The sequence below is a fragment of the Equus caballus genome, chromosome 11 (genome assembly GCF_041296265.1).
Source record: "Equus caballus isolate H_3958 breed thoroughbred chromosome 11, TB-T2T, whole genome shotgun sequence".
NCBI classification, from domain to species: domain Eukaryota; kingdom Metazoa; phylum Chordata; class Mammalia; order Perissodactyla; family Equidae; genus Equus; species Equus caballus.
In genome coordinates, this window is record NC_091694.1 from 23217751 (window position 1) to 23232972 (window position 15222).

Here is a 15222-nt window from a genome sequence, read left to right on the forward strand (position 1 = left end):
GTAAAGCCCACACCTGGGCCGGGCTGACCTGGGGAGCACCCTGCAGGACGACCTGGACCTCTCCTCCCACCCGAGTCGTGGTTCTTGGGTGGGGCTGGGGACGTGGTGGGAGATATCAGAGCATCTCAGATTGCCATTTTAGAAAAAGTCTAAAAGTCTTTTCATCTATAATTACAGTTTTTTCCTCCCAAGGGTGTTGTGGTAGGTGTTTCTGTCTTTCCACATCACAGACAAGAAACTGGGGCCCTAAGGTTATCCAGTGAGTCTGAAAGTTTCTGCAGGGACCGAGGTGGGATGTAAGCCTGGCTCCAGACCCTGAACCTCGCTGTGGCCTCCATCCAGGAGGCGAGAGGTGCTCCAAGGTCAGCCTGTCCATCTGCAGATATTGGCAGAGTGCTCACTGGGGTCAGGTTCAGGACCGGATGCTCACAGTCTAGTGCTCCCCGTCCTCCAGATAGACCCTAATGACTACGTGGGGAAGAGGAGGGAGCTGGTCCAGGGGGGCTGCTCAGAGGAAGTGGCTCTTGAGCTGAATCTGGAGCCATGAGCTAGACAAGGAGAGAAGGGATGGAAGGGTCAAGGGAACAGCAGCTGTGAAGGCACAGAGGCATGCAGAAGCATGGGATCCCCTATGTCAGGAGCAGCCAGGCCTCTGCACCGAGTAGTTGAACCTGCTTGTGATATGAAGCTCTCCTCTCAAGGTCAGCTCCGTCCGCCGGTCTCCCTGTGGCTCAGCATCACTGTCCCGGGTTGAGAGTTTACTTCCCGCCCTCGGTGGCTGCCTACTGACTCCCTGTTCCACTGGCTACAGTCTCTTGCCCACCTGTCAGGCTCCAGGTACAGGTGTCGGATTGCGCTGGCCGTGAGATGCTCCTGGCGACAGGCTCTGCCTCTGTTTCAGAATCTCGGCGAAGGACCATCTTCGAATACCACCGTGTGGAGCTGGACCCCACCAAAATCACCAGCATGTCGGCCGTGGAGTTCACGCCATTGCCAAGTGAGTAGGGGTCATTGCCAGTGTGTGAGGGCATTCCACTGTCCTGGAAAGAGCTTTAGAGTCAAACAGACTGGGTTCCATTCTCAGGCCCACCACTGACGCCTGTGTAGATATGGCCACCTCACTTCTCTGGGTCTCCATTTCTCACTTGTCACATGGGCCTGACACCACCTCCCTCTCAGAGCTGTGGGAAGGGTTAGAACCACAGTAGGTGGAATTGAGGATGTAAGAGGCAGCTCCGATGCTAACTGGCACAGCCCAGGCCTGGGGTGTGGTTTGTGCTTGATGGATGACAGCTATTGTTGTTGACACATAATTGAAACCCAGGAAAGATGCACCTCTGAGAACTTCGACGGAGTCCTCAGGAAAGGTAATCCAGGAACTGAATTAATTGGTCCTTAAAGTTTTCATTGTATTTTCCTTAGGGGAGGGGTAATCCTGGACTCCACAGGCAGAAGGCAATAGAGGAATTTACCCAGGAGCCCCTCAGGAACCAGGGACCCCAGCCCTCTCCCTTTGTACCCGACTCACCTACAGCTGAACGCACCTCATGGCCGAGGCCCCAGCGGCTGTGGACCTCGCAGGATGGGGTTCGATGCTCTTCAGGATGTGGTCAGGGCAGCTTGGGAGAGGGAGGGAAAGGAGGACCGCACTCCCATTCTTGTCTTTTTAAAAGATTGTTTGAATTTCCTCTCCTGTCTCATGGTGCCTCCCAGCTTCCTTCTGGAACCACGGCCTTCTCCACACCTTCTTGTGTCTCTGGCTCTCCCTCCCTATTCCCTGTAGGTCCTGGGAGCAGGGGGTAGAGAAAGAAGAGGAGGAGGAAGGTGCTTCTCGGATGCTGGGCCACCTCTTAGCTGGGGCTCAGCAGGTGTCCTCCCCTGGAAAAGAGGAAGAACCCAGACACCAGGGGGTCACAGGGCTACGACACCTTGCAGGTCACAGCCCCTCCCTCACCCCAGTCGCCCTCCCTTTAGACAGGAGAGATTGGGGTCTGAGAACCAGGGATTCCTCAAGGACTGGGGAGAGCAAACCTCAAGTCCTCGGACTTGAATAAAACTGCTTTCAGGAGCAAGGACGCCCAAGGGTAGGCGGAAGAAGCCAACCGCCCTGGGAATGCGTTTCTGGGACACTGTGTGTACATTGAAGCCACTTCCCACCCCTCCGGTGAATTTTGTGAGCGTTTAATAGCATGCAGGACATCTGAAATGCAGATGAGAAATAAAGGTCAGCGGGTTTTATGAATACCCCACAAGGTGCCTAGGGTTTTTTCTCAGTTTGACTAGAGCCATTTAAGGGGCCTCCAGAGTCACTGAGAGTGACCATTTCTCATGGGAGGCCAGGGGCACCCATGTGGGTGCAGCTGGTGGGGGAGGGGGCAATGCTCCCAAGGCTGTGATTTGGCTTTGTCCTCAGAAAACCCTGCATCCCATAGCCCCAGGCTTTCTCCTCCACCTTTGGGTAGGGAGGACTTAGCCAAGATTCTTCCTGAGGTGTGGATGGGCTATCTCCAAGCCGTCACACTCTGCACTCCATGGCCGGTCCCTCTTCTAGAAGAGACTCATGAAAAGGTGGCCAGGGGTGAAGGTGGAAGCTGGGGCAGGGGAACCCACAGTGGGACCTTGAGGCTAAGAGCTCAGGCTTTTGGCTCAGATAGACATCAGTTCAAACCCAGACCTGCCAGTCTTAGCTCTGTGACTCTCTCCAAACCTCAGTTTCCTTCTCTGTAAAATGGGAATACCAAAAGCATCTATACCTCGAATCCATAAGCATTTGTTAAGTGCCTACCACATGCTGGGCCCCGTTCTTGGCCCTCTGCATACACCAGGGAACAAAACATCCAGAGAGCTCTTGTTCTCGGGCCAGGCCAGTCCCTGCCTGTTTTCTGCTGATGGCTTCCATCCACCCTTCCAGGGCCTGTAAAGCCCTAGTAGACAAAAGGACACATTGCCATCTACAGCCAGTCCTTCCCACAAAGTGACTGAAGGTGACCACACTGTGCCCACTACAGCTTTTTTCTCACTCACCAAGGGCTGGTTCCCAGCTGCCATCTTGTTTGGGATCCATGGAATGCATATGGGTTCCCTAACTAATAGATTGTGGTAGAGTCCCAGACAACTCACATCATGAGGAAATGCATGTGAGGTTATGCATGAGTGGTCATTTTTCTGTAGTCAGCTGTCACTTCTTCCTGCTATCAATGTGCTCTGCTCAGCTGCTCATCCGATGAGCCCTTCTACTCTACACAGTTATTCTGGGTAAGGGCCTGTCCCTCCTTGTAATAAAAGGCATGGGTTTTGTGCCTCCGAGGTCATTCTGGGTCACTGAAGTGGGTAGCATTCAATTGCAGGTGAGCAACTCTTAAAATCCAGCCCCTATACCTCCTGCTCCCCTGGCCTTCTCTGCTCCTCTGCCTGGCTGGTGCCCCGGGGATCCACGCACCCTCCAGCAACCTGCTCACACTGACTCCTCTGTTCTCCGACCCTGCCCTGCTCAGGCTAGGCTCCAGCTGCCACTCCTCCTCATTCCTACCACCCTCTGCCTCTCCCCTCTGCCCAGCCTGTTAGCATTCTGGCTGCTGTTGGGAGCACTCCTGGGATGTGGTCCTCCTGGGCCTCTACACACAGGGGCCCTTCTGCTTGGACCTCTCCTCCCCCTGGAGAACTGCCGGACTCACTTCTTCCCTTCTCCCAGCCCCTGCCCAAACATCCTCTCCTCAACCTCCCTGAGTAGAACACCCCCCTGCTGTCATTCTGTTCTACTTCTTTCACAGCCTTCTCTCAGCAAACCCTAGTGTAGACGAATTTGTCTGTGTCTTTGTGGGTTGTCACCTCCACTAGACTGCAGGCTCCTTTCGGGCAGCACTTCTGTCTGTCCTGGTCACCGCTGTATCTCCAGCACCTGGGTCAGCGCCTGGCCCGTGGCGGGCATTTTGTTGAAAGAATGAATGGATGGGTCAATGAGTGAATGAATACCTGATAGGTACACTGAGAGGAATGAATAAGACCACGGTCAATAACAATAAGAGGCATTTACTGGGCTTACCACTTGGCCGGCTCTATTATAAAGCCCCTCTAGGTCTTACTTCATCCTCATGGCAGGTCAACCAAGCAGATAGCATCATGATCCCTCTAGTACAAGTGAGGTACTGAGGTACCAAGAGGTTCAGTAACTTCCCAAGGAAGATGTAAGCCTAGATGAGCAGAGATGTCAGCACACCCCTTGGGGGTAGCTCATTTCCAAGAGGAGAGGGACAAGAAAGGATGAAATTATATACGCCTAGTTTACCTTCCCAAACTCAGCGCTCAGATTTCCTTGGGAGAAGGCGAGTGAGGAGGTGGAGGGAGGCTAGGAGCAGGACTCTGACACCCATCCCTCCACAGGGACCGAACGTCAGGAGTGGGGAGTGAGTGCTCCCAGCAAGCACTGGATGGGCGTCAAGCCAGAACATCTTAAACAATGCTTCTCTGTGATTATAAACAAAACTGTATTATAAACATTAAACTTGCTAAGAGACCAGATTTTAATTGTTCCCACCATGAGAATAAATGATAATTACGTAATGTGATAGAAGTGTTAGCTAAGATGGCAACCATATTGCAGTATAAATTTATCAAACCAAAACGTTGTACGCCTCAAACTTACACCGTGTTGTATGTCAGATAGATCTCAATTAAAAAAAATCCTTCTCAATCCCGTAGTTGTAGGCAACAGCTCAGAAGTATGACTTCCAAGGCTAGGTGAGATCCCTTTGTACATGCTTTTAGGACCTTGTAATTTTCCTTCAGAAACCTCATCACAATGATACTATATAGGTATTCTTGTTTGACTATCTGTTTAGTGTCTGTCTCCCCAGATGACTATAAGGCCCAGGAAGGCAGGGACCAGGTCTCACTGCTGAATCCCCAGCACCGGCTCAGGGCCTGACCTCCTGATGACAGAAAGAAGAAGGAAGGAAGGGAGGGAGAGATGGCGGAATTGAGGCTGGACTCGAGTGAAGGTGGATGAATGACCTCTAGGGTGCCCGCCTGGCAGAGACTCCATAGTTCTGTAAGGAGCCAGCGTTCAGGAAAGTTGCACCTTTTGAAGGCCCGCGGAGAGCTGGTGCTGAGGGGCCGCTGGCTTCTCTCTTGCAGCCTGCCTGCAGCATCGGAGCTGTGACGCCTGCATGTCCTCGGACCTGACCTTCAACTGCAGCTGGTGCCATGTCCTCCAGAGGTTTGTGCCTAGGCTGACCCTCTGGTTCCCTCAGGCAGACTGTGGAGGAGGCGGGGACAGTGGTGCAGCCCCACCCCCAGCCTCGGGCCTCCTGGCCAACATGAGGGCTTCTCTGGCCAGTGACCCTCAGATCAAGAATGTCACAGAAGTGAGTTTCTCCCTGCAGGGTCCCTGTGGTGACCCGGGGCTCCTGGAGGACCATTCAGAGATTCCAGCTACTGCAGCTGCCTCCTCTCACCTGGAAAGGGTTGGTTCATCCTAGGGTGGGGCTTTGCAAAGAAGTGATCCACAGCTGCAAGTGTTCCAGAATCAGCTAGGGCTTGGGTTAAACCTACAGATTCCTGGGACCCACCCCAGGCCCCCCTGCATGGGGATCTCTGGGAAAGAAGCCCCGGAGCCTGCGTGTTAACACGGTGCCGCATCTGCGAACAAGCGTGAGATCTGCCGGCTCAGAGACGGCATGATCCAAAGACCCATTGCCATTGGGCAAGAGCCCCATGACCCCAAAACACCATCCAAGGATCTTTCTCAGGCTGTAATGGTTTCCTGAAAACCAGGGGTGTGGAAATGGCAGGCGTCTGTGGAAAGTTGAGGAAGCTCCCAAGCTGTGTTTGCTTAGTTTTGGAAGCAGAGAAAATTCTGGATGAGATTCAGGGTCAGGGATAAAGTTCTTAAATCCGACTCATCTTCCACTCCTTGCTCTGAAATCACTTCCTCACAGATTAGACCCAGAATTCTCCCGTCCAAGACAAATAAATGGCAGGAGAAAAAAAAAAGAATTTCTTTGGGGACTAGGGCTCTCATTGGAGTGGGGAGCCCTATGAACTCCAGGAGCCTTTAAGACAGTCTTGAAAATTGCAAATTACAGAGTCTCCGAGTTCCATGCAGCTGTCATGCAGCTGTTGGCGTTTCCTTCGCTCCTTTCCAATGTCCTGGTGTAGAAATAGAAGCTGTTGCCATTACAGGTGGCCTACCCAGCACCCAGGACGCAGCACAGCTCTCGGCCAGGAGGAGACAGGGTCCCTAGTCAGGCTTCCCAGGTGTTTTTCCCACCAGCTGTGCTCTTATTCACTCTCTTGGGGCCTCAGTTTGTTTTTCCTGTAAAATGGACTGGGGTTCTGTGAGTGAGGAACGTGCCATTATTTAACTCCTTAAATACCAAACAGCATTTCTGCAAAGCCTTCAGGGCGCTTTGCATGAAAGGCACAGAGCCTCAGGGGGTGTACACAGGGTAAACCCCAGGTGGGTTCTTCCTGGAGCAGAGCTTTGCTGCATGGTCCATCTATACACTTTCAAGTTTGGGAGCCACTGTCTGAGCGTGGGGAGGTAATCCAGATGACCTGGGATGAGCCCTGGAATTCTGGGGACAGCTGCCACTTTGTGACTCAGCGTCTAACAAGAGTTGAGCCATGAGAACTGTAAAATGGGTCAGATGAAGCAAAACCCTCGCAATGACACACCCCCATTTACTGCCTACGCCCAAACGCAGTGACCGGGACAGTTTAATGAGGGTTGCTCAGGTAGGGGGAGGGCAGGGCCTCGGGTGGGACACTATGGTTATGCAGCTCTAGGACAGAGACGCTCCATCAGAGAGCGTGCAAGGCTGACTCAGTGCTGGAAATCCTCTTCCCAGATGCCCGTGGGCCTGGGCTCACCCCAGCACAGGCCCCTCCTTGCCAGCTCTCTGGAGCCTCAGCTACAACTGGGAGCCGACTCCAGATCCCTAAAAAGCCAGAGGGCAGACCTGGTGCAGTGGGGCCGGCCACCATGGTCTCTCCTACCAACAGCTGCTTGCAGTCGCCACGTGGGATCTTGGCTTCCCCTTCCCCTGCACCCACTCTGCCCTCTGCAGCCTCCCAGGGCTCTCTCTCCCTGCGCTGGGGCTGGATCTGACTTAGACAATTTCGCTTACCATGCAGGTGTCCTCCTTTCATCCCACAGTGCCCCCCAGTGGCCCACTCTGGAGTCTAAGGGTGACCTTAACTCCAGGATTTGGCTCTGGAAATGAGGGTATTATCCGTGCCTTACAGTGTCGATGAGAGGGTCCCACGAGATGGTGCAGGAGCAGCCTGTGACTGGGGCAGCACCTGGCACTCAGGAGATGCTCGATAAATGGCCATTTTTTGTGTTCTTCTTTGAATCTGGGTTGGTTGGCTCAGGGCTTCGAATGTGATACTTTTAGACCTATGTCAAATGTTCAATCCTTGAAAGAGTCAGTTAGTTTGGCCTAAAAGAAGCTTTAGTTCCCATCCCCCAATAGCGGCCCTAGTCCTCCATCCCCCACAGCACTGGGCACGGAGGACCGAGTGTGGATGCCTTAGTTCAGCCGTCCCTGCTACGGAAGGAGCAGCTCAGAGCCTATGGGAGCATCTTCAGAAAGAAAGACCGAGGGGCTGGCCCCGTGGCCGAGTGGTTAAGTTCACGTGCTCCACTGCAGGTGGCCCAGTGTTTCTTTGGTTCGAATCCTGGGTGAGGACATGGCACTGCTCATCAAACCACGCTGAGGCAGCGTCCCACATGCCACAACAACGAAGAATATCCCACATGCCACTACCACGAAGAATATACAACCATGTACGGGGTCGGGGGGGGGGGCGTGCTTTGGGGAGAAAAAGGAAAAAAATAAAATCTTCCAAAAAAAAAAAAGAAAGAAAGACCGAGAGTGCCTGGAAAGCCCTGGCCCTTGGCCTCACCGGCTCTCGGGCACGTGGGCGGGCACTTGCCAGTGCAGAAAGTTAACTAGCCACGAGTCCTTCCTCAGCACTGGTGGCTCGTGATGTCCTTCCCGTGCAGATGTCCGTGCGCACGCCTGAGGAGGGCTTGGTGGGTCCCCCAGCACCAGAGTGAGGAATGGAAACGGGAGCGCAATGCCATGGAGAACATTCTCGGGTTCATCCTCATGCCCCCACCCCTTCCCTAGGGAAGTGCTTGGCACCGTCCAGCCGTCTGAGCTGCACAAAGTCCTCTTGGGTGACCCTCATCAGCCAGTTTTTAATCTCTCCCAGCCCTTGGCAGGACCCTCATTTTGGCCTTTTAATGATCACTTGGTGTTGGCTAAATCTGCTGATGTCCACCTTCGGCCCAGCCTCTCCTTACCAAGTTTAGGCCCCTCCACCAAGACGGGGGCTCAGTGAATGAGCAAGATGAGAACATGTGTGTGAATCCCCTGGATTCTCAGCAGTTTCATGGCAGCCCAGAGTCAAGGGGGCCTTAAAGGCCATTAGCAGTCATGCAGTCCATAATCCCCTACACATACACGTTGGGCAGAAGTGGCTTTGGTCCTGGGGAGCTGGGTCAGGAGGAGGGTGGGGATGCTGGGGAAGGAGTAGTGGAGACAGGAGGATCTGACTCCTGACCCCTCAGCTGCCTGGTGTCAAGGGCACCTGCCTGGTGGTCTTGGGGAGCCTGACCCCTCTGGCCCTGGGAGGTTAGCCCCTCCTCCCTATCATCAGAGAGCTGTTACTGCATGGGGGGAAGTGCAGGGGAGGGCTTCTCTGCCAATCTCATCACACCTCTGACCTTTTGGTTCCCTGCAGATGCTCCAGTGGCTTTGACCGCTACCGCCAGGAGTGGCTGACCTACGGCTGTGCCCAGGAGGTGAGAGGCTTAAGTGAGCCAGGTTGTGGATATGGTAGGACTGCCAGCCAGCTGCTGGTCTTCTGGCTCTTCTCAAGGTGTCTTTGGCTCTTGGTGAAATTCCCCCTTCCACTGGGGACTTGGGTCCTCTGGGAGGCTGTGTACCTGGTGACGTTCATGAAGGGCCTGCCACTGCTCCAGCCATTGGGTTTGAGGGAGGCAGTTGTTCTGGGAGTGACGAGGGTTGTTCCAAGCACCTCCCATGTAGAATCCCATAGAGGTCCCTTCCCATTGCTGGAATTTTCCAGAATGCTCAACACTTTGATTCTGGGTGGGGTGCATCCTATTTTCACACCTTATTCCAACACAGACAGATCCATTCATCCATGCGTCCTTTCTCCCTCCCTTCCGCTCTCCATCCCTTCTTGCAGTGCAAGCACATTGCGTGTGCCCAGGACGTCACTGCATGCTGCTCTGCTTGCTCTGATTTAATCCCAACATGGCCCCAAGAGCTGGGGGCCAGTACCGCCAGCATTTAACCATAAACCCTCCGGACCCCACTGCCACGCACTCACCACCATCTGTTTTATCAGTGAGGCTGGGTGAGCTGTCTTTTTCTGACCTTAAAAAAAGACTCTTGTCCAGCAGCCCACTTCTGACGTTGGCTGTTGGTGAATGTACAGATTTGCTCTGTTTACTTAAGATTGGCATCTCAGCTCCTTCCTTGAGGAAGGATTCGAGGCAGCTGACAGATAAATTGCCCTGTAAGATAAGATGCTTTCAGGATAAAGTGGAAGGCTTAAATGCATTCAGGGCCCAGCTTTGGTTAGATTACCATGCTTGCACCATGCACCGGAATCCTAAAGGTTCCAGCCACTGAGGGATGAAGCTGCCCCCACCGTCCTCCTGTTTGAGGGCTCCTCGCTGTGTGGCGTGCCCACTGGCGAGGCCTCTGTGCAGGGCAGCGCTGGGCCTCTCTTGCAGGCAGAAGGCAGGACGTGTGAGGACTTCCAGGACGAGGACCACTACTCGTCTTCCCCCGAGAGCTCCTTCAGCCCCTTTGAAGGAGACCTCACCACCACCTCCTCCTCCCTGTTCATCGACAGCCTCACCACGGAAGGTAAGGCCTGAGCCTGGGTGGGGAGGAGGGGAGAGAAGCCACGGGGGGAAGAGCTGCCACCCTGGAGCATCGCTATCCCTGATGGGGGTTATCACAGATGAGTCGGAATTGCCCCGTCCCTTCACAGATGAGGGACCTGAGGCTCAGAGAGCTGGGGGTCACATACTGCTGAGAAGCAGAGCCAGGCTGAGTGAGTGGACTCCACGCCCAGGTTCCAAACATTGTGCTGGCCCATGCCAGGGCTGTGGGACAGAATTCACTGTGGCCAGGGGGAAAATTAATGCCCCAGCCCAGTGCCAGGTATTTTGTATAATATATCCCAGTTAATCTGAACAGCAATCCGCACAGAACCAGCGAGGTCTCAGCATCTGTGAAGCAGGCATGAGCTCAGGCCACACACTCAGACGTGAGAGAGAGAGTGCCTAATTTTTCTATAACTTTGCTTCTGGCTCTTGACCCTCGCTCAGCTGGGGGGCGGGGGGTGGAATTCCACCTCAGCCACCTGGGGCTTGGCTCCCTGCTGCTGTGACCTGTGTGGGCAGAAGGTCGGAGTGGGCAGCTCTGTCCATCTTGGGCTGCTGCTGATCCGTCCCTGCTTCTTTGGGCCTGACTCTCCCCAGGGGTTTCCCTGCCATCTCGAGGCCTGGGTGTCTCGAAGAAGCTGCTGGAGGTCCATCCACTGGGAAGCACTGCGAGGTGTCTGGGGAAACCTTGTGCAGACCCGCCAGGATTCTTTGGCTATTTCTGAGAAGTTCCTCTCTCTCATCCTTTTTCAATACATCACATGTTTTAGCCCCTCGCCCTTAGGCTACAACTGAGAGACTCGTAGGTTTTTATCACCTCCCCTGAGCCAGATACCTGCTTGAAAGGGGCACATGGAAAAGAGGAAAGGGGAGAAGAGCAGAAGTTAATATTTTAAAACATTATTCAGCCACAATCCCATTTTTTAGATACAGAAACGGGCTCATAGGGCCAAGGTAGGTTACTCAGGGTTACATGAGGAGTAAGGGGTAGAATGTTCTTTCCATGGCGTCCCCTGCCTTCTAAATGCAGCCTAGAGAATTAAAGCAGGAACTCATGGATCTGGCCAGAGGGAAGTTATATAGGAAAGTGAACAAACGATAGGAAGAGCCAACCTTTTCGGGGGACTGACCATGTGCCAGCTAGAGTGCTACCCTTGTGCAGGCATTAATACTCACTAGTCCTTCGAACAATCCTGTATGTTGATGCTCTTTTATCCCCATTTTATAGAGGAGACACTAAGGTTCAGAGAGGTCGATGACTTGCCCAGGGTCACACAGCCAGGAAGAGGTGGAGTCAGGTCTCATCCAGCTCCAAAAGCAGTGATCTTGCCCCTCGACTCCACTGCTTTTCTTGGTGCTGAAAGAAATAGAAAAAAGTCTTCAGGGATTTAGGGGACAGGGAAAAATAGTGAAAAGTGGAGAAGTGAGGCAGAGTCGGATGACACCCATCACTCTGAAGTTGCCTGGGAATAACAAGGAGCTGGTTAAGGCACAGGTATTGAAAGTAGCATCATGCTGGTGCTGTGGGGGATTAAATGAAACAGGAGCAGGAGGAGACCTTGCCATCAGCAAGTTAAAAATCCAGTCCAGAGGTGGGAGTCTACCCCGCGCAGTCTGTCTCACATACAGGGAGATGTGAACGAAGAGGTTACAGCACTCCAGCCAAAGGGCCCCGCCTGGGCAGGGCAGGGTTAGAGAGCAGAGAGTTAGCTGGAGCAGGTTGCTGGAGGGTGCGTGGACCCCCTGGCACCAGCCAGGCAGAGGAGCAGAGAGGGCCGGGGGGACCAGGAGGTATGGGGGCTGGATTTTAAGAGTTGCTCACTTGCAATCAAATGCTACCCCCTTCAGTGACCGAGAATGTCCTTGGAGTGGCAAGCCTCCACCACAAAGCCCATGAGTTTTATCACAAGGAAGGACAGGCCCACACCTGGAATAACCGTGTGCAGTAGGAGGGCTCATCTGATGAGCAGCTGAGCGGAGCACATTGATAGCAGCAAGCAGTGACAGCTGACTACAGAAAAACGATCACTCACGCAATAACCTCACACTCGTTTATTTCTGTGTGAGTTTTCTAGGACTCCACCACAATCCATTAGTTAGGGAGCCAATATGCATTCCATGGACCGCCAACAAAATGGCAGCTGGGAACCAGCCTTTGGTGAGTGAGAGAAAAGCTGTTGTGGGCACAGTGTGGTCACCTTCGGCCGCTTTGTGGGAGGGACCAGCTGGAGGTCCTTTTGTCTGCAGGGGTAGTTGTGGACTGGGCTATCATGGATTTCAATGATCTACATTCAAAACAAGTTGATTGGAATCAAGGTAATTTGCCCAATGATATTTAGGGTTACTTTAGTCAGTTTTAATTAACCAATTCATTATTTTCAACTCTTGCAGTAACAAAATAGACTCAGAGTTGTTTCTTTTTTTTTGAGGAAGATTAGCCCTGAGCTAACTGCCACCAATCCTCCTCTTTTTGCTGAGGAAGACTGGCCCTAGCTCCCATCCGTGCCCATCTTCCTCTACTTTCTATGTGGGACGACTGCCACAGCATGGCTTGCCAAATGGTGCCGTGTCCACACCCGGGATCTGAACTGGCGAACCCCGGGTCACCAAAGTGGAACATGCACACTTAACCGCTGTGCCACTGGGCCAGCCCCTAGATCTCCATTTAAATCCCCTGTTTATCGAAATCCCTAAAGAAAGATCCTTCTAAGTCTACAACTGTCTATTTGTCTTGTTTTACTTTCAGTTTTTAGGGGTGCTTTTTAAATTTAATTTTTTGTAGTTATGTAGTAATTAAATGATAGTTTACGTGGTTCCAGAGTCAAATCTACAAAAGCAGGTATATTCAAAGAAGTTTAGTTTCTAGTTCTCTCCCCATTCCCTCTTTCCTCTGTAGGGAGCCATTGACAAATTTTCTTGTGGTTTATTCTTCCATTATCTGATGTGATTTTTTTTTATATTTTAAGGTTTATTGGAAATGTACAGCACAGCAGGGTGCCGTATCCAGGCACTGGGAATGGAAAGAGGTGGGGTGCTGGGGGCTCACAGTCTAGGGGAACAGTGGGACCCAAGATGCTGCAGAAACAGGTACCAAATGCAAGTGGACACAGAGGAAGACACACCCATCTGTCCTCTGGGAAGTGACAGGGCCAGGGCCAGGACCGGGGTGAGGCAAATGAGGCACTCCACTCAGGTATAAAATGTAGGAAGACACCAAAAGAAAAAAGCAATGATCATAAATAATATTTTAATGTAATATTTATAAAAATCAAAATGAATGCCAAAATTCCATGATGAATAAAGTATCAAAATTTTAAATAAAGACAGGATCGGACCCTGTTTCGCTGGTGTCACCCTAAGCCCAGCCCTGCAGAGGGCATTTCAGAAGTGGGACTTTTGAAAGAGGGATGGTAAAGGAGAGGAAGGGCATCCCTGCAGGAGGAACGGTATGTACAGCTGCTCAGAGGCCTGAGAGATCTCCAAGGTCGGGAGAGCCTTGGGCCACTTGTTATGGCCACTGCCACAGGGGTGAGTGGTGGCAAGTAACAGGAGGAAAGAAGACAGGAGACAAATTGTGAAGGGCCTTGAGCATCTGTGAACGAAAGGGACCCAGTAAAGCCTTTAAGATGACCTGGATTGTAGAGGGGCTGGAGCGGGAAGGGAAACGAAATGCATGCTGGGGGCCATAAGTTGTGGAACGGTTCGATTTGTTTCAAGTTTTGGTGCTTAAAGCAGCCATCTCCAGTCATCTAGAACCTTCTCCTGACCTGGAACTCTTGCTCTCCTTTTCCCATATGACTCCGTGGGGCAGAGCCACAGGAAGGCCAACCACTGGGACTTATCTAGGAAGCCGCAGGACATGCACCTTGAGGTGCAGAGAGTGTCGGCGTGGAAATCTGTCCTCCACACCGTCCTCCAGGCAAATCTGCTCTGGTGACACACACACCCTCCTCAGATCCTTCAGCGTCCGCATGTCCCTGAGGAGAACGCGAAGGGTCCTCGATTTGGCTTTCCAGACAGCCGTGCCCCCACCCCAACCTCACCCTCACCAACCCCCACTCACCTCCTCTCCGCCCTCCAGCTCCGCTGAACTGCTGCTTATTTCTCAACTGGCCTAGTTCTTGCTGACTCGGGGCCTTTGCCCACACTCTTTCCTCTGTCTGGAACCCTTTTTGCCAGCCCCATATCTCATCCTTGCTTGACTCCCTTTGTCTGGGTGAGGCCCCAAGTTAGAGCTTCATTGTGCTGGATTTTAACTGTCTCTCCATCCCCCGCACATGTTAACTCCCTGAGGGCAGAGACCTCCTGAGTCCACCCCCAGTGCCTACTCCCGGTGCTCAAACTCGTAGTAGTAAACACTCAATAAAGAGTTCTTGACTGAATGAACGTAAGACTAGGAAAAGTTGGCTTGTTCATGGCCTTCTATCATTACACTGCTGTGTGACTTTGAGTAAGTCACCTCCCCTCTCTGTGCTTCAGTTTCCTTGCCTCTAAAATGAAGGATGGGACTGAATCTCCCTAAAGTCCATTTGGACCTAAAGTGACAAAGGCCATAATGATTCCACTAATCTTGCGCCTTCTCTCCTTTCTCTTTGAAGATGACACCAAGTTGAATCCCTATGCAGGAGAAGATGGTGAGTGCAGAGCTGCCTGCCCCTCTTCATCAGACCACTGCCTCTTGGACCCCCCAGAAGAGGGGTGCAGCTATCACTTGGCCTCTTTGCTTTCATTCCAACAGCAGCCGGAGTTTCCCAGGCCTCCTGCTGGGTGGGAAGGCAGAGGGGCTTCTGGGCAGGCCCCCTGGACGGAAGGAGCTTGTGTCTACCTCCGGGCATTTCTCATCTCAGCCAGGAACGCCCTGCAGTTCTTCTCCCGGCCTCTCTGCTCTGGAATATTCACCGCCCTGAAAGGAGCAAGAGGAGGAGGGAAGGGCTGTGCTAGAGCAGGCGTGGCAGTGTGGGGCCTGTGGCCATTGGCCTCTTGTCCCCTTGGGCCTCACGGTCATTGAGGGGTGGAGAGCAGTTTCTCTTATGTCAGGTTTCCTTTGTTTCCCACGCTGAGTGGGCAGAGAGTACACAAAAGTTGTCCACCACAACTTTTACGGGGCTCCAGAGGTGGGGTCTCCTGCCCCCAGGGTCATCCGGAAGAAGAATCTCTCTGATGACGTGAGGTGGCCCCACCTCCCCTCCCTGTACCCAGAGCCAGCTCAGGCCCTCCTGCAACCACTGCAAGGGGGAGACGGAAATGCCTTCCAGCTCCAGCGGCTGGGAGCTTGTCATCTGGGTTCC

General features: G+C 52.9%; 1 protein-coding gene across 3 annotated transcripts in view; it reads left to right on the top strand.

The window, feature by feature from the left end:
• The window catches only part of PLXDC1 (plexin domain containing 1), a 55434-nt gene that overhangs the window by 36152 nt on the left and 4060 nt on the right, over nt 1-15222 (top strand). The window contains exons 8-14 of one of the 3 annotated variants that reach the window (XR_002811477.2): nt 902-997; nt 5134-5215; nt 8752-8812; nt 9776-9911; nt 12010-12092; nt 12901-13021; nt 14533-14568. Coding sequence is in view for 2 of the 3 variants with exons in the window: in XM_023652618.2 (XP_023508386.1) it covers nt 902-997; nt 5134-5215; nt 8752-8812; nt 9776-9911; nt 12010-12218 (584 nt within the window). In the remaining variant the exon portion in view is untranslated. Of the gene's footprint in view, nt 1-901; nt 998-5133; nt 5216-8751; nt 8813-9775; nt 9912-12009; nt 12344-12900; nt 13022-14532; nt 14569-15222 lie in introns of those variants that run through there. The other 2 variants (XM_023652617.2, XM_023652618.2) reach the window with 2 other exon arrangements.